The sequence below is a fragment of the Podarcis liolepis genome (assembly GCF_965112155.1).
Source record: "Podarcis liolepis genome assembly, chromosome: 12".
NCBI lineage: Eukaryota > Metazoa > Chordata > Lepidosauria > Squamata > Lacertidae > Podarcis > Podarcis liolepis.
In genome coordinates, this window is record NC_139563.1 from 44,713,912 (window position 1) to 44,733,045 (window position 19,134).

The 19,134-nt window shown below is 43.0% G+C and overlaps 1 protein-coding gene across 1 annotated transcript in view; it reads left to right on the forward strand.

Moving 5' to 3' along the window:
• Window positions 1-10,780, forward strand: part of CMTM8 (CKLF like MARVEL transmembrane domain containing 8) — a 30,078-nt gene extending 19,298 nt beyond the window's left edge. The window contains exons 2-4 of the mRNA XM_083468618.1: window positions 7,626-7,799; window positions 9,768-9,884; window positions 10,670-10,780. Coding sequence (XP_083324744.1) covers window positions 7,626-7,799; window positions 9,768-9,884; window positions 10,670-10,753 — 375 coding nt within the window. The 3' untranslated portion in view covers window positions 10,754-10,780. The remainder of the gene's footprint in view (window positions 1-7,625; window positions 7,800-9,767; window positions 9,885-10,669) is intronic.
• The last annotated feature ends 8,354 nt before the right edge of the window (window positions 10,781-19,134 follow it).

The window sequence follows — 19,134 nt, forward strand, 5'->3', positions numbered from 1 at the left end:
TTCTTTTTCAAAGGGAATATTTTATGCAATTGCTTATACAAAGGACATACTTTAGTCTAGTATTTTACATTCCACACATTTTCCCCCCATGTGAAATATGAAATGTTAGAAGTCTCTCATAGGTTGACAGCCTGATCCGCATCCTGTTTAGTTGAAAGTGTAAGTCCTATGAATTGGAATTCATTTATTTATAAACTTTTTTTTATATAGTGTACTGCTTTTTGGCTCTTACAAAGGGGACCCTAAAGCAGCTCATTTAAAAGCAAAAGGGAAATGGAATGAAAACAATCAAAATACAATGAAACTGAGAAACAGGATGAGACGTGCATGCAAGTAAATGTACTTGGAGGTGAGATCAGAAAGAAGCTTCTGTATGACCAAAATAAAAAAATTCCTTCCAGTAGCACCAGACGTCTTTCTAGCACAGTAGTTCTCAAACTTGTTTCTCTAGGCCACAATTTCAGAATAAAAATCTGTTCGCGCCTCACCAATTTTTTTATTGATATGAAATACTGTATTTTTTTGTGTATAACACGCCTCCGTGTATAAGACGACCCCTATTTTTGGGGATACCAAATTAAGGAAATGGGGGGAGATTGCCCAGAGTTGTGGAGCTTTTGGGGGGGAGATTGCCCAGAGTTGTTGACCCATTGTCTGCCCGCTTGACGCAAACAGCCGCCATAAATAATAATAATGAATAATTTAAAAAACACCGTCTTATTCATGGAAAAATATGGCACATTGGAAAACAAAGTAGAAACAAGTTGAAACAGTGAAGGTCTTCATTTGTTTTTGTAAGACTGTTCCCCAGTTTTATGAAGTTATGTACCCAACTTTGAGCCAGTTGACAAGATGCAGCCTAATTGATAAGTTTCTGGTGGAATATGGCTGGTTCTCTGTAAACTCCTTTGTTAGTGTGGAGGACAAGGGGGATAAACCTGGTGCCAGCTTCTGAGAAAAGTTATTCAGTATTTTAAAATTAGATTCAGTTGAGGAAAGAAATGTGGCATCAAAGTTGTTGTTTCATATGAGTGCTTTTCAACCAGTGTGCCATGGCACCCTGGGGTGCCTTGAATGATGGTCAGGGGTGCCACGGGCAGCGCTAGCCTCTCTGCCTCTTTCCTTCCCTCCCTCCTCTGACGCCCTCTCCTGTCTCTGCCTCCCAAAGGCTTGGGCAACTGTTTGTTGCAGCAGCGGCTGCCCAGAGGACTCCCAAGGAAAGGGGAGAGGAGGCTGAGGGAACACTTCATAAGGTAGAGTGTTCTAAAAGGGGTGAGGGGCTGCCAGTTCTGCAGGCAAGGGGTGACATACCTGGGCTCCTGAACCCCACAGGGGTGCCACAGAAAGAATGTAGTCGGTCAAGGGAGCCGTGGACTCAGAAAGGTTGAAAACCTCTTACCATAAGAGTTCCCACAGCTGTGACCCACATTTTGTTAGCTTACCTGTTAAAAGATCTGGCTCATGAAAGTGTCTCTTCCATCTCTTTTTGTTTCAGAAAAATTGCAAGGGACAGTATTTCATTTAAAAATAATAATTGCTCTTTAAAAAACCCACAACATTTCCCTGGGTGTATGGTTGGGTAAAAGAGGCTTTTGCCAGATCTCTGAGAACAGACTTGTAAGTTCCTGCCTTTTATGTGTGTGTGTAGATATATACAGTGGTACCTTGGGTTAAGTACTTAATTCGTTCCGGAGGTCCATACTTAACCTGAAACTGTTCTTATCCTGAAGCACCACTTTAGCTAATGGGGCCCCTGCTACTGCTATGCCGCCGGAGCATGATTTCTGTTCTCATCCTGAAGCAAAATTCTTAACCCAAGGTACTATTTCTGGGTTAGCGGAGTCTGTAACCTGAAGCGTATGTAACCTGAAGCATATGTAACCCGAGGTACCACTGTAAACACATCAAAGTCAGAGTGGAATTACTTTCACTTGCTTTCCAGAACAATAGCTATATTGGTCTCTGGTACTGAAATAATCTTTTATCTACCCATTTGAGAGCAAATCTACCAAATCTGGTGGGGCTTACTTGCATAAGCCTGGGAATTTTAATTTGAGGTTGTCATGATGAAGATTGAAGCAGGGCATCCTTTATTTTGAATTAGTTTAATCCATAACACCTTTGTCTGTGGCTCTTCCCACCGCCAGTATGCGTCCCCTAACAGATAACTCTTGAGGCAATGTAGCCCTCAGCAGAAAAAAACAAACTTCCTGATCCAGCAGTAGAATTTTAGCTGTATTAACTGCTGGTGAACTCAGTTGTATTTGGACATGTCATCAGCCTAACAGCTGGAGATTGAGTACCTTTGCCCAAGCAAGTTGCCATCTATTTGCATTTTGCACTAGCCGCTGCTACTTAGGGAGTCCAGATTTTATCTGCAGTTCAGTGAAATTCAGACCCATTTGTTCTCGTGAAACCTAAGTATGCTTTGGTGTGTGCTGAAGAACAATACTGGTGCCAGTGAAGATTTCAAGGAGATTCATTTCAGCAAGGAGGACGGAAGACGGGGGAGAAAGGAGGAAAGCTGTGTTTCTTTGATCTGATTATGTCAAAACTGTAAGAGAGCGGAGCAGACAGTCCCTTTTGTGTAAGGTCAAGCGGAGATCCTTGCAAGGATGGAGGCCTTGGCTTTCTGATATTCTGCCAGAAGCAAACTGGGACAAGGCTTGAAAAAATGAAAACCAGAGTCTTTTCTCCCCAGTGGATCTGTGAGGTCCTGTTGCATTGTACTCCACTGTAGGAAACGAACATTCTTAATTGGGTAGGAAAAGTACTGGAACATTTAAAAAACACACTAATGTGTCACAGCTTTCCATTGAGAAATTTTGTTTAGTTGTGTCTGAATCTTCGTGACCCCATGGATCAGAGCACGCTAGGCACTCCTGTCTTCCACTGCCTCCCGCAGTTTGGTCAAACTCATGCTGGTAGCTTCGAGAACACTGTCCAACCATCTCGTCATCTGTCGTCCCCTTCTCCTTCTGCCCTCAGTCTTTCCCAACATCAGGGTCTTTTCCAGGGGACAACAGAGGACGAGATGGTTGGATAGTGTTCTCGAAGCTACCAGCATGAGTTTGACCAAACTGTGGGAGGCAGTGGAAGACAGGAGTGCTTGATAGTGCACATGAATTCCAACTTTGGAGCTTATCTTCGTTAAATACCCTTGTGTTGAAGCACAGCTGCTTTCAAGTCTGTTACAGCATGTCATAGAATTGAGGAGTTGGAAAGGGCACCGAGGGTCATCTAGGCCAAACCTCTGCAATGCTGGAGTCTCAACACATGGTCCCCCATCCAATTTGAATCCATACTGAACCCTGCTTAGCTCTGCAAATGTGCTAGCAGTTTTATTGCTGCGCCACTAGGTTTTTGAGCTTTGCCATATGTAATGCCTGATTTTTGTCCATTTATTCTGTTGCACAAAGATGTTCCTATTTCATCAATATGTGCATTGCTGGCAACAAAGTGATTGCACAGAGCTATTTTTCACAATGGATCTCTGAAATATAGTCCACATGTATTTGATTATCCAAGTTCTATGTTAGAGTCTGAAAACATAAACCTTTTTGGGGTGTTTATGGTTTTTTTGTGGGGGAGAGTTATGTCTTAACACGATCCAACACTGCTATAACAAATCAAGGTTTAGAAACTATCACACCAGCAATAGATTTGTATGCATAATATCCTTTATATGCTGCTACAGACTTGCTCTTTCCTTCATAAAGAATTATCTTGGCAGAGGTTCAAGAATTGCAGGTTTATGGACACGAAAGTTCTTTATTGTGTTACTAACTTTCTCTCCTACTTGTTATTGTGATGACTTCTGAGATAATTCAGTAAACAAACTTGACTTGACTGCTCATCCCTCCACCTAAGAAATTGCAGAGGAGCCTATAGGATGTATTCCCATTTTATCATTGTAGTAGCTTTATGAAGCAGATTAGATCAAGAGACAGCAAGTTGCATCTTGTTGCTTCTGAAGACAGGGTCTTTCATGAATGCAATGACCTGGTTCATCTGAAATGTACTTGGCCCAACAAATGGTGATGTCCAAAACCCAGGACTGCAAACCATGGTTTGCAGGAACCAAGGGAAACTGTAGTTTAACCAACCAGAAACTATCCTCTCAAGGCAGGTGTGAGAGAGAAGGGGGAGCATCTCAGCTCATGACTCGCTCCCATTCCAACAAACCACAGTTATTGAACTGGGGACATTTGAAATCTGTACCAGGCCATTATGTGAATGAGAGCACACTTTCTATTGGACCAGGCAAAAAATCGTATGATCTATGGGCAAATCAGCAGGAGGGGCTCTGGATATTCAGAATGCAAAACAATTCCTCCTCTGTTCTCCTGACATCACACCATGAAAGAGAGCAAGGGTTACACCAGTTGACATACTTACACTCAATACTTACAAATGGTGACCGATGTCTCTTTAAAAGGGAGAAGAAAGGAAAGATCCCTCCCCCGTGTGTGAGGCTGGAAGTGCTTTTGATTGATGTTTCATCTGACATGGCTATGCCACCCCCCTTCCATGTAGGATTGCTCTTTTAGTTACATTGCAAATCACTTTGAGATGCCTTATGGGGAAAGATTAATAAAAGCTCTGGGAAAGCTCAGTTGGTAGAACGTGAGGCTCTTAATCTCAAGGTTGTGGGTTCAATCCCCATGTTGGGCAAAAGATTCCCTCATTGCAGGGGGTTGGACTAGATGATCACAGAGGTCCCTTTCAACTCTACCATTCTATGATTCTCTGAAATAAGGAAGGAATATTTCTAGTCTTCATCCATAACAAAAACATTTATTTCCTGATAAAGATGATCAACAAGATGTTCTTCTAGGCTCCGTGTGAGCTTTGAGGCACACTTCATTAATTTTGGTCTCAGCTTTGAGATATACTGGGTTCAGGGGTGTTTGACATTTTCAGCTGTTTCAGGAAAGCCGAACACTGTATTTTATTGAGCCTGACAAAACTCCAAAACAACATTACACATTTCTTGATTAGAATTTCGAAAAGGTCAGGCTGGCTGTTGGCTGATGACTTATGCTCAATCCATATCTGTATACTTGTGTGAAATACAGCATTTCCACAGTGTTAAAAATGTCTCTTGCAAATTGATTTAAATATGGACAGGCCCAGCCAGCTAAGAAAATATATGAGGCTGTAACACACACACACACACACCCCGAGAGAAATCTAGGGGACGTATCAGAACAACCCATCCTATTCATTATTTGCTAGTTTGGTATGTCAAAAAAGTTGACTACCACAATTAGGCAAGCCTGCCTCATAATATCCTGTTTGTCCTCTGTGTTACAAGCCCTTTGCCCCTTTCGTGGTTTGTAGAATATGTTGTGATTTCTTCTTGTTGCCTTGCTTGCTGGATACTCGTGGCTAAAATAAATAATGAACAGTTATTAGCCTATGTGGACAGGTCACCTCTAAGCAATGGCTAAGATAAGCAGAGGAAGGGAGAGCAAAACATGTACCAAGATAGTAGTCTGTCTGCCAACTTGCAAAGCATCATTTTTTTATTTAGGAAGACAATATTAAAATCTGCAACTGGACCAATGAGAAAACTAGACCAGCGAAAGCAAAGCTAGCACCTTGGGAAAGGAAAAGCTACAATAAAGCTCACAACTGTTTTTAATGCAAGAGAAAAGGAAAAAGAAAAGTGGTTGCACCCGTATGTGGCTGTGGCAGTTAGAACTACTTTAATTAGATACTATTATAGATTTATTAAGGACGCGGGTGGCGCTGTGGTCTAAACCACAGAGCCTAGGGCTTGCCGATCAGAAGGTCGGTGGTTCGAATCCCCGCAATGGGGTGAGCTCCCATTGCTCGGTCCCAGCTCCTGCCCACCTAGCAGTTTGAAAGCACATCAGAGTGAAGAAGAAGAAGAAGAGTTTGGATTTGATATCCTGCCTTTCACTCCCCTTTTAAGGAGTCTCAAAGCGGCCAACAATCTCCTTTCCCTTCCTCCCCCACAACAAACACTCTGTGAGGTGAGTGGGGCTGAGAGACTTCAGAGAAGTGTGACTGGCCCAGCTGCATGTGGAGGAGCAGAGACGCAAACCCGGTTCCCCGGATTACGAGACTACCGCTCTTAACCACTACACCACACTGCAAGTAGATAAATAGGTACCACTCTAGCGGGAAGGTAAACTACGTTTCCATGTGCTGCTTTGGTTTCGCCAGATGCTGGCCACATGACCCGGAAGCTGTCTGCGAACAAACGCCGGCTCCCTCGACCTGTAGAGCGAGATGAGCGCACAACCCCAGAGTTGTCCGTGACTGGACCTAATGGTCAGGGGTACCTTTACCTTTATTATCCATCAATTAGAAATTATAGTTATTGATCATTAATGGAGATTTGAAGAATTGGATAACTCAGTGATTACCACTAGTTATTTCAGAACTGGAAGTTTGATCAAGGCAAAAATCACAACCAAATTCTATCACCTGTTTTTTTAGAAACTTCTTTAATCCCGCAGAAGACACATTTCTGTGTAGAACAATGGTGACCTCCAGTGGCAGAAGCAGCTGACTGGTACTAGAAATGATAGTCTGCAACTTATGGATGACAACCTATATAAAAATATAACAATGAATATTAATATGGCCTGTTACTGAATTAAAGAAATCACCCGTCAATTATTTAACATGCTTTTCATTTGCATAAAATACTCCTACATATAAATGAACAAATATAAGATTTAAGGGTTTGGATAAGTGTGCCTGAAATTATAGTAGCCCCTTTCTGTTGTTCCTCTTAAGCGTTAATTAGAATTAAGAAAAATGAACGTGTATGTAGGATGTGAAATATTCCTAAAATTCTGTTATTGCTGTGTAAGTTAGCATTGCATTTGGATATATCCTGAGCAACACTCAAATAATAATATAATAGTAGGTCCTTAGAAAAGCCAAAGTAAAACGGCTTCCCCTCCTTCTATAATATGAAAGTGTATGTAATTTTTGGTTTTAAGGTCTGTTAAATATGGACATTTGGAACTGATATAATCCTAATGATTTGGAAAGAGAGATTAAAGCTATTCAGACTTACATTTTCCTCAAGGTCATAGCCAGGGAGAGAGTAGACGATTCCATACATTATTTTGAATGTAAAGTCTGCTGAGTTGACAAAACGATACTCTCACTAAAGGATTCCAAACTTTTTTTTAATCCTACCTTACTATAGAGCTGTTTACCTGATGTTATACATTTTGCCTAGCTTTCATTATTTTAGATAATACAAGCAGTCTGTCTACTGAAATTGCCTCTTGTTTAACCATGGATTTTTTCGGGCTGTGAAATATTATTTAAATTGCTTTGGAAACAAATCTGTTGCGCTAACATTTGTACGAATCCTTTTTGTATAGAAATGCCTCTTACGACAGACCTAGATGTGGTAAAATCCTGACTAGGCCGAAGTCAAACCTAATTCCCGTTAACTGTGATAGGATAGGAGCTCTGTCCTGTTCTGTGATTTCTGTGCCAGCAAATAATTGCTTAGAGTTGGCCTTCTATTCCAGTAACCCATTTTCATGAAGCAGAACAATACTTTGTGCATGTACATATCATGCCTTTCTTCTGGGTAACACTATTCTGTTTGCTTTGCATATTTGCAGGTGTTGGGATTGTTGGTATGGACGCTGATTGCTGGAACAGAATATTTCCTATATCCTGTCTTCGGCTGGGTAATGTTTGTAGCTGTGTTTTACTGGGTCCTTACGCTGTTCTTCCTAATCATCTACATGACAATGACGTACACTCGGATTCCCCAAGTGCCATGGACCACTGTAGTGAGTATCAGCTTTCATCTAATTCGGAACACGGGAATGTAATGATAACAGCATATCCTTGTGCATATAGGAAATTCCTGTGGGTGCACCAAGCTCCCCACCCTCAAAAGAAACTTCCATTCATTTCATTGGAGGGGCTATTGTTACAGAATACTGAGGACCACTCAGGGTTTTCGCCTCAACCTCTCAACCTAGACCTCTACCTCTTTCCTTTAAAAAGTCCAAAAGCCAGAAAGAGTCAGTATTTCTGCCACTGCGACAGGTGCTTGAGCCCCTATACACACGCCGAAGTTCTCTTTTTACAAGAATCCCTTCAATTTTTCAGTATTGGACCGTAATAATGATCATCATCATCTTTTATTTGTATCCTGCCCTTCCTGGCCAAGACCGGGCTCAGGGCGGCTAACTTCAAATATAAACATTGATGTAAAATCAAACAATAATCAAATCACCTCTTAAAAACAAGTCAGGATAAAATTAAAATCTGAATTAGATGGCTTTCCGCAGGATTTGGGTTGGGAACAGTAAATGCTCATCAGGCCCAACTGTGTATGCTGATCTTATAAGGACCTGTGAGAATGCTGGGACGCCTCTTTCGTGCTAATTCTTATACAAAAAGGGAAGGGGAGTCAGGCTGAGCCCTGACCAAAGGCCTGGCAGAACAGCTCTGTCTTACAGGCCCTGTGGAAAGATGTCAAATCCCGCAGGGTCCTTATCTCTTGAGGCAGAATAAAAAAATTCCTTCCAGTAGCACCTTAAAGACCAACTAAGTTAGTTCTTGGTATGAGCTTTCGTGTGCATGCACACTTCTTCAGATACACTGAAACAAAAGTTGCCAGATCCTTCTATATAGTGAGAAGGTGGGGAGGGGTATTACTCAGAAGGGTGGTGGGAATGGGAGATTGGCAGATAACTGAGATGAGCCTGTTGACGACTCTTAACGACTGCAATAGGTCTTACAGGAAAAGGCAAGGGGTGAGAAGGTGAAAAATGGCTTAGTCATGTATAATGAGATAAGAATCCAATGTCTTAGTTCAGACCAGGTCTCTCCATGGCTTTAAGTTTGGTAATGAGTTGCAATTCAGCAGCTTCTCTTTCTAGTCTATTTCTGAAATTCCTTTGTAGTAAAACAGCTACTTTGAGATCTTGTATAGAATGTCCTGGGAGATTGAAGTGTTCTCCTACTGGTTTCTCTGTTTGTGATTCTTGATGTCAGATTTATGTCCGTTTATTCTTTGGCGTTCTTGAGGCAGAGCGTTCCACCAGGCCAGGGCCAAGGCCATAAAGGCCAGCCTAATCTCCCTGAGGCCCAGGATCTCCAGGATGTTATTATTTGCAGACCATAAGGTCCTCTGTGGGGCATACAACAACAACAACAATTTATTATTTATACCTCGCCCATCTGGCTGGGTTTCCCCAGCCACTCTGGACAGCTCCCAACAAAATATTAAAAACAGGATAAAACATCAAAGATTAAAAACTTCCCTAAACAGGGCTGCTTTCAGATGTCTTCTAAAAGTCAGATAGTTCTTTATTTCCTTGACACCTCACAGGAGGGCATTCCACAGGGCGGGTGCCACCACTGAGAAGGCCCTTTGGCTGGTTCCCTGTAACCTCACTTCTTGCAGGGAGGGAACTGCCAGAAGGCTCTCGGAGCTGGACCTCAGTGTCTGGACAGAGCGATGGGAATAGAGACACTCCTTCAGGTATACTGGGCCGAGGCAATAACAAGTTTGGTGAGAACAGACAAAGGATAGAAACAAAGGAGTAGTCCTGCACTGAAAAAAGGACGTGGGTTTATTCAGTGCTATTTTGCTCGAAAAAGAGGTGCCAGAACTCACCATGAACGCTTCCCTTGTTCTCTTTTAATGGCAATGGATCCCAGCTGAGAGGTGCTGGAACTGAGTTCCTGTGAGTTCTGGCTTAAAAAAAAAACTACCCTTTTGTCTTTCTTTGCCCTCCCCACAGGGCCTGTGTTTTAACGGGAGTGCCTTTCTTTTGTACTTCATTGCTGCCATTGTAGACGCATGTGCCGTCACCAAGGAATTGGACAGCCACAACTACAACAGCTGGGCGGCTTCTTCAGTAAGTTAATTTTTAATCTTTGAATCGTGAATAGTACTCAAAATATGGAAGTGGGTGGAGGAAGTTGTTTATGTGTTCCAGCAAATATTCAGGAACGAGGTATTAAATTGGTGCAGGTTGAAAGAGGGGTAATCTAGATATGTAATTGTTGAGACCATATAAAGAGTCTCGCGCAGCATCTTCCTTATTTTTATTTATTTATTTATTTCTTCTACACTAGAATTCAAAACCTCATGGGTTGATTAAAACACACTTTTATTCACCCCTGAAGACATCCCCTACATTGTCTCCCAAGACAGACAGGTGCCAATTTTCTTGCTACATCCAAAGAGGGAAATTGTGGTTTAAGCTCTGCTTACAAACCAGGATATGAAACCAAGAGGTTTCATTAAACTGAGACCATTAAAGCAGTGAAGGATGCTGAACTACCAGCACATTTTAACCACATGTGAACTGAAACCAAAAGAATTCCTTACATGGCAGGCTGAATAGAACAGGGGTGCTGGTCCCAAAGGACAATAAAACAATGAGTGGTTATTTTAAAACCCTTTTCTTGTACCCCCATGAGTGATCTGGGAATACAAATAAATCTGCTAAATGGTTTTTAGAATGTTGTATTATTTTATTGTTGTTAGCCGCCCTGAGCCCAGCTTTGGCTGGGGAGGGCGGGATATAAATAAAAAAATATTATTATTATTATTATTATTATTATTATTATTATTATTATTATTATTATTACTACTACTACTACTATTTTCTAACAGCTGTTTTCTTTTCCCCCACAGTTCTTTGCATTCGTTGTAACTTCCTGCTACGGTGGAAATGCCTATTTTAGTTTTGTATCTTGGAGATCACGGAACTTGCAATAAATGTCCTCTTTAAGTTAAGAAAAAACACATTTGGGTATAATGCATCGTTTTTAAATTATCAATTCCTGCAGTGGTTTTTATTAATGCTCAGGCAATGCATTTTTACTCAAGAGAATTTCAATGGCTCATGGCTCACATTATGGCCAAACCATAGTTGACTGTCAGGAGGATGCTGTGGATTTTCCTGTCTCTCCCTCATACAAGCTAATTCCATCTTCTTACTCCCTGATTTGTGGTAACCATTGTTTCCTGTGACTTCCAAATTGCAGGATACCATAAATGAAGAAACTGATTATGGATTAGCACGAGGGATGGTGAGAAGAAAAGCATGGAAACTCATAGCATGTTCCCGATGGCCAAACCCACGGTATGGCTATGATACCTAAACTCAACCAGTTATCATGTTAGCATCTGATACTGAACCAGGATTCAGTACAATGCACTCTCCCTTTCTCCTGTGCGAGTTGGAGGACATCAGAAAGTTTTACTTAATTTTCTTTAAGCAAGGCTTGTAGCATCTGGATTAGGGTTTACGCTAGAACAGTAACTCTGGCCAGTTTCAGAACAAGCAAACTTCAAACCATGGTTTATGAAGCTGTCTTGTTTAAACTAACCATAGTTGATATAAACTACAAACCCCAATTTAAGTGTAATGTGACAAGCTGTGTTTGACGGGGAAACTAAAGCAGAGGTTTCTGAAGTCATCCTGGCCACGCAGGAAGAGATGAGAACATGTGAGGCCAAGGGGAGTCTGTGATCTGGAAACCAAGCCTTATGAGGAACAGTTGAAGGAATTTGGTGTGTTTAGCCTAGTAAAGTACTGAGAGGAGTTATGATAGCCATCTTCTAATATATAATGGACTGTCACAGGGAAGATGTAGCAAGCTTGTTTTCTCCTGCTCTGGAGGCTAGGCCCCGAACCCATGGCTTCAAGTTACAAGAAAGGGGATTCCGACTAAACATCAGGAATAACTTTCTGACAGTAAGAGCTGTTGGACAGTGGAACAGACTCCCTCAGGACTCTCCTTTTTGGAGGTTTTGAAGCAGGTTTTGAAGCAGGTGACTTCTCTGTCATCCATGAGCTAGCTGAGATTTCTGCATCACAGGTGTTGAGTCTCGGGATCTCTTCCAACTCTACAATTCTATTATTCTAGTGTGAACCAGACTAATGAGTTTGATGGTGCCTGCTTCCAAGTAAGTATGCATAAAGCCCTAAATGGCCTTAGCCCCGTATAGCTGAAGGAGTGTTTCCACCTCCATTGTCCAGCCTGAGGTCCGGCTCCAAGGGCCTTTGGACGCTTCCCTCACTGTGAGACATGAAGCTACAGGGAACCGGGCAGAGGGCCTTCTCGGTAGTGGCGCCCGTCCTGTGGCACGCCCTCCAATCAGATGTCAAACAAATGAACAACTAAAAAATTGTCCAGTAGCACCTTAGAGACCAACTAAGTTTGTTCTGGGTACAGTGGTACTTAATTCGTTCTGGAGGTCCGTTCTTAACCTAAAACTGTTCTTAACCTGAAGCACCACTAATGGGGCCTCCAGCTGCTGCCGCACCACTGGAGCACGATTTCTGTTCTCATCCTGAAGCAAAGTTCTCAACCCGAGGTACTATTTCTGGGTTAGCGGAGTCTGTAACCTGAAGCGTATGTAACCCGAGGTACCACTGTATAAGCTTTCAGTGTATCAGTGTATCTGAAGTCCTTCTGTTTCAGTGTATCTGAAGAAGTGTGCATGCACATGAAAGCTTATACCCAGAACAAACTCGGTTGGTCTCGAAGGTGCTACTGGACAATTTTTTATCTATTTCTACTGCATCAGACAAACATTGCTACCTACCTGAAATGAATAAATATTTGACTTTTAGAAGACACCTGAAGGCAGCCCTGTTCAGGGAAGTTCTTAATGGTTGATGTTTTGTTGTTCTTTTAATATATTGTTGAGAGCCACCCAGAGTGGATAGGACAGTCAGATGGATAGCATATAAATAGTACAATTATTATTATTATTATTAGAAAGAAGCCTTAGTTAGATTTGATGGGAAATATAAGGGATTAAGATTGGAAACCTCCACCACCACCCCTTACGCTGGACTGGGGGGGATTTGTAGGGAGGGAAGACATTTCTCTCCTCGCCTCTGCCGGTTCATCTCATCTCCTGCTGACTGATGCCAGTGGGGTGGTGTTTCTGCTATTCTGCCAGCACAGACCTCCCTCTTCTGCACATTGAAAGTATTCCACCCACTGATTTCTCATCAGTCTGGAAGAAAGTTCTGACTAGGGTGTTCCAAGGATAGGACTGAGCCAGCTTGGAATCTTAGCCTGTGCCGGCCAGTCATGGGTGTGATCAGGGCCCAATTCCTGCACCAGCCTAAAGCCCTATCTTCCTGTCCCCACACCAATGCCTCCGTGAGTGTGTGTCTCATTTTTAGTAAGGAGCAATAGTGTCCTCTGCCTGATTAAGAAGTATTGTGAATATTTTACATCAATTAATATGTTTCAGAAGGCAGTGTATGTATTCTGTTGTAGCGAAATGTGCCTCCCTTTATTTTTTTACTTTGTACATATAACTGTCACAGTCCGATTCTATATATATTGACTCAGATACACACTGTAGGACTGCAGCTTTAGAATAGGTGATGCGATATATATTAGAATAATTTATAATATTTTTATACATGTTAACTTTCTGTGTTTAGGAAAACTTTCCTGCTGTACACAGTCTTGAAGATTTAGAGATCTAAATGAGATTCTCCTTGGAGCACTAATGTTTCTAAACTGGCCTGGAAGAAAATATTCAGCCTCTGGTTATTGTAACAAGACACAATCTGGCAATTGCTTACAAGAGTTAACTATCTAATGGTGCCAAAGGCCAAAGTTAGTGTACTATTCTGAAGCTGCTGCAGTGTAAACATATGACTAGAATGGGAAATCTACAAGACTGTAGAGTGGATCCTTTTTCAAATTAATATGGGTAGGCCAATCAGCTTTCATTACTGGTAGATTGTTAGAAGCAGTGGGAACACTGTAAATTCACAGCTCAATTTTATATGTATCTACTCAGAAGTAAGTCCAACTGAGTTCAACTGAGATGTGTCTAGGATTGCAGCCTTAAAGAAATTACTTTCCAAGTAACTGGCTCATATTGGGTGGCTATGTGGAAGAAACCGAAAAACATCCTCTGGAAGTTCACATTTTGTACATTCTGATCTCAGACATAAGTTATTTTTCATTTGATTGCTGACAAACAAGTTCTTCCTTGATTATGGATTTGTCCAATAGCAATATCGGTGCTATGATATTACAGCAGAATCTATGTTGGAGATGATGCGATTATTATTTTTTATCTTTCAATCTGCGTATTACGATTACCAAGCTATTTTTAATATATATAAAAAGCAAACCATTTCCAACCTGTGTGGTGCCATGACCTTCTCCTCCTTCGTTGCACATTTTGTATTGTATTGGATTTGTATTCCCCCCGAACCATTTCAATGTACATAAAAACAAAAGTTTGTTTTTTTAAAAAAAAATTGTTGCAGTGTTCTTTATTTCACTTACTAATTCAAAAATTGTGGAATGTCAACCCAAGGAGCATTATTTATACCTTGATCTTTGACTCGGTAAGCAGGTCTTCTTCCTGTCAAAGGTCTCATTTCTTCAGGACCAATCTGTCAAGAACCAGCATGCTGGGCAGGCCTGAGAGCTCCAAACAAGACAGAGCCACCCCTTCTTCTCTCTCTTTCTGTGAGACATGGGGTCACCATCCTTTTTGGGTATCTGGGCACACTTGCAAACAAGAGATTCTGTCATCTGCAATAGAATTGTAGTGTTGGAAGCAACCCCAAGTGTCATCTAGTCGAATCCCCTGCAACGCACACACACTCTACAACCAAGCATACACCACAACGTATTGCGTTAACTACAGCAGAAACCTTTCATGCCTAATTTCAGCAGGTGCAATGGACTGTAGGGGTATCAGGGAAGCTGCATGTACACTGGGTCAAGTTTGGTCATTTGTTACAGTAGCACAGGCTCTGGTGGGTTGAGTGGATGAGGCCAATAGAAGATCCAATGGTCAAGGCAGCGATTTCTACACGTGCTATAGAGGGAACGGAGGAGCAGATGGGGCTTGCCAACCTGGGAAGGTGGTCGCCCTTCTAGAAGGAAAACTGATGCCTTGCAGTTACAGTCGTAAAGGTAAAGGGACCCCTGACCATTAGGTCCAGTAGTGACCGACTCTGGGGTTGCGGCGCTCATCTCGCTTTATTGGCTGAGGGAGCCGGCATACAGCTTCCGGGTCATGTGGCCAGCATGACTAAGCCGCTTCTGGTGAACCAGAGCAGCGCACGGAAACGCCTTGGGTTAAATATACCTTGGGTTAAATATGCTTCAGGTTGAGCATTTTCAGGTTACGCTCCGCGGCGACCCGGAAGTAACGAAACCCGTTACTTCCGGGTTTCGCCGCATGCGCAAATGCTCAAAATGATGTAATGCGCGGAAGCGGCGAAACGTGCCCCGTGCACACACAGTCACGGGTTGCATTCTACTCAGGATGCAAACGGGGCTCCAGAACGGATCCCGTTCGCATCCAGAGGTACCACTGTATACTCATCCATGAGAAAGAGGCTTCAGGAGTAAACCCTGAAAAAAAATCTATACCCTCTGCCATGCAGGATACCTTCAGGGGAAGAAAAGGCAAACCCCTTCCTCCATTTCAGCAGGGGTTTAAATCACTCCTTCTGGACAGGAGAACCAAGTCGTCTTCTGGACAGGTGGTGGAGGAAGAAGATTGATGGATGTAATAAGGACCTGGCCTGTGAAGCCAAAATACTTCTCTCCTGATTTAAAGGGGAGAAATGGTATAATGGTCTAGTAGGCTACTGTATTTTTTGCTCCATAAGACGCACTTTTTCCCTACTAAAAAGTAAGGGGGAATGTCTGTGTGTCTTATGGAGTGAATGTGTGGTTGGTCGATCGCTGGCTCCCTTTCTGGCCCCGCCCCCTTGCCCAGGCCTCCATTTTTTAATAGAATCATAGAATCATAGAGTTGGAAGAGACCACAAGGGCCATCGAATCCAACCCCCTGCCAAGCAGGAAACACCATCAGAGCACTCCTGACATACGGTTGTCAAGCCTCTGCTTAAAGACCTCCAAAGAAGGAGGCTCCACCACACTCGTTGGCAGCAAATTCCACTGTCGAACAGCTCTTACTGTCAGGAAGTTCTTCCTAATGTTTAGGTGGAATCTTCTTTCTTGTAGTTTGGATCCATTGCTCCGTGTCCGCTTCTCTGGAGCAGCAGAAAACAACCTTTCTCCATCCTCTATGTGACATCCTTTTATATATTTGAACATGGCTATCATATCACCCCTTAACCTCCTCTTCTCCAGGCTAAACATGCCCAGCTCCCTTAGCCGTTCCTCATAAGGCATCGTTTCCAGGCCTTTGACCATTTTGGTTGCCCTCCTCTGGACACGTTCCAGTTTGTCAGTGTCCTTCTTGAACTGTGGTGCCCAGAACTGGACACAGTACTCCAGGTGAGGTCTAACCAGAGCAGAATACAGAATAATGTTCGGCAGATGGAGGCTGTTTCCCCAGCGACATGTGACTGGCTGATTACATTATCTGTCTGGAAACTAGAAACAGCTCCCTTTCCTTTCCTAAAGCTGCAGAACTGTGAGTTGAACCCCATAAAAAACCCTTTGCAAATAAGCTCAACAACTTTGAGCTGATCCCCCCAAAATGGGGCTTTCCCCCTTTCCTCCTCTAAGAACTAGGCACGTCTTATGGTCCGGTGTACATTAACTCTTTTCTCAGTCTGGTCTCTGGGCTTGCTGTGTTATGATAATGCTCCCACCCCCCCATACGTCTGAATGAGAGATAAATGAACCTTTGTTGTGGTCCCTTGGAATGCTACTGTGAAGGTAAGGTTTTTGTGGAGACCATGTGCACTCTCTCTTTTTGCACAGTGAAAGGCACCCCAGAAATTAGAGAAACTACATCATGAAGAAATGCATCATAGTGTCCTTTATTCACACAGTAGCAGGGACAGGTATTACACATCCTTCCTGTGTATTTGGGGTGAAGCTGAAATTTCTGCTGATCTCAGCAAGCCCCTTTGAACTTTGACAGGTGGGCACTCTTGTTCCAACCTGTCAAAATTGGCCCATGGGGTATGGGCAAAATAAGGATAGAAGTTCCATTCCTGACATACAAAGCTATGGCTGCAAAGATCTCTGCCTGAATTCCTGGAGAGGTGCTGCTCACCATTGTTGTCAGAGGGTGGCCAAGATCACCAAAGGTCTGGAAACCAAGCCTTATGAGGAACCATTGAGGGAACTGGGTACGTTTAGCCTGGAAAAGACGAGACTTGAGAGGAGAAACGATAGCCATCTTCAAATATCTAAAGGGCTGCCACATGGAGGGCGGAGCAAGCTTGTTTTCTGTATAGGAGGCTAGGACCAGAACCAATAGATTCAAGCTAGAAAAAAGGAGATTCCACCTAAGCATCAGGAAGAACTTTCCAACTGTAAAGAGCTGTTGGACAGTGGAACAGATTCCCAAGAGAGGTGGTAGACTCTTCCTTTGTTAGAGCAGAGGTTGGATGGCCATCTGTTATGTATGATCTTATTTTTTTATTTTTTTCAAATGATATTTATTGAAAGATTAAAATTACAGAGAATAAAAAAGGAGAGGAAAAAGAAGGAAAAAGGAAAAGAAAATAAAAAAATAAAAAATATATATAATCAGAAAAACAAGGAATTAAGCAATACAAGTCAATAAAAAGAAAAAAAAAATACAAAACACACAATACATCAAAACCAACAACAAAAAAGGAAAAACAAAAAATTTAAAAACAAATCCAATATTCCCAAATCTTTATCTTTCGTTAACTTGTTTCATCGACCTCCTCACACCTCCCTTTTTTGTATTCTAATTGTTAATTATCTCAGCAAATCCTTTCCATCTTTCACTATATTCTCTCATTAAATTACCTTAATTTATTTTAACCTTATCTTACCATAAAAAGCCCTAGAGCTTAAAACTTAAAACTTATTTATACATAATTCCTTATAGTATTTCTACTGAAGCCAAATAGTTTCATTCCAGCATTTTTCTAACACTCGTTAATTTTACACTAATTCTCTAAATGAATTTTTAAACTTTCTTCCAATCTTCATCCATCGTCTCTTCTTCCTGGTCTCAGGTTTTGTCAGTCCTTTCTATCCCTTCCATCTAGTCCAGGGGTCTGCAACCCGCGGCTCCGGAGCCACATGTGGCTCTTTTACACCTTTGCCGCGGCTCCGGGGCGGATACTAGCAAGGGGAGGAGGCGCATTGTGCGCCCCGACACTCCCCACTGTGGCGGGCGCTGTACTGGCTGTGACGTCGCATGGGGGCGGTGCGTGCGTTAGTCACGCACCGTCCCAACGTCACCTTCCCGCCCACTGTCAGATCGCGGCTCCAGAGATATATATTTTTTAAAATGTTGCAATGGTTTTACGGCTCCCAGTTTTTTTTTCTTCAGAAATGGGTCCAAGTGGCTCTTTTTGTCTTAAAGGTTGCAGACCCCGTCCATTAACCTGGTGACCTTCTACCCGAGGCTCTTAAGTCTTTTCCATGTTACGTATGATCTAGTTGAGATTCCTGCAATGGAGGGGGTTGGACTAGATGGCCCTTGGGGTCCCTTCCAACTCTACAATTCTGATTCTTTATGAGTACCAGTGCCTGTTTCCCAATGACATGCTAAACCCATCTAAGCAGTGGCGTAGCGTGGGGGGTGCCAGGGGTGCCGGCTGCACCGGGCGCAACATCTGGGGGGCGCGCTCGCTGCCTCCGGAGTCGCCGAAGAGCCTCGGGCGCAGGCTGTAGCGGAGCCCCATGTCTCGCGGAACCGACGAGCTGTGTGCGCGCCCGGGCTGAAGGCGCCCAGCAGGCAGCGGCTCTCAGCGCTCGCCACAGAGGACGCGCCAGGCAGCCCCTCCTCACAGCCCCGCCTCCGCCGCTGCTGCTGCAGCTGCTGGGCCATGTTGCATTTTCCTTGCCTCTCTGCCCCGTTCCTCCTCCGGGCAAGCGGCGCGGTTTGGGGGGCAGCGGCAACTCGCCTCAGATCGGCAGGTTAGGGGGGGCGCAAATTACTTGCCTTGCCCCGGGTGCTGACAACTCACGCTACGCCGCTGCATCTAAGTAGGCTGTGACAGCAAACTCCTTAAATTAATTGTGTGGTAAGTATTCGTCAATGAAAGCTTATGCCATAATAAAATTTGCTGGTCTTGTAAGGTGCTGCAAGGCTCCCTGCTGATTTTGCTGTAGTAATAGACTAACATGGCTCTCCCCCTGTAGAGGCGATAAAGGGAAGTTGACATTCCCAAATTGTTGCCTACA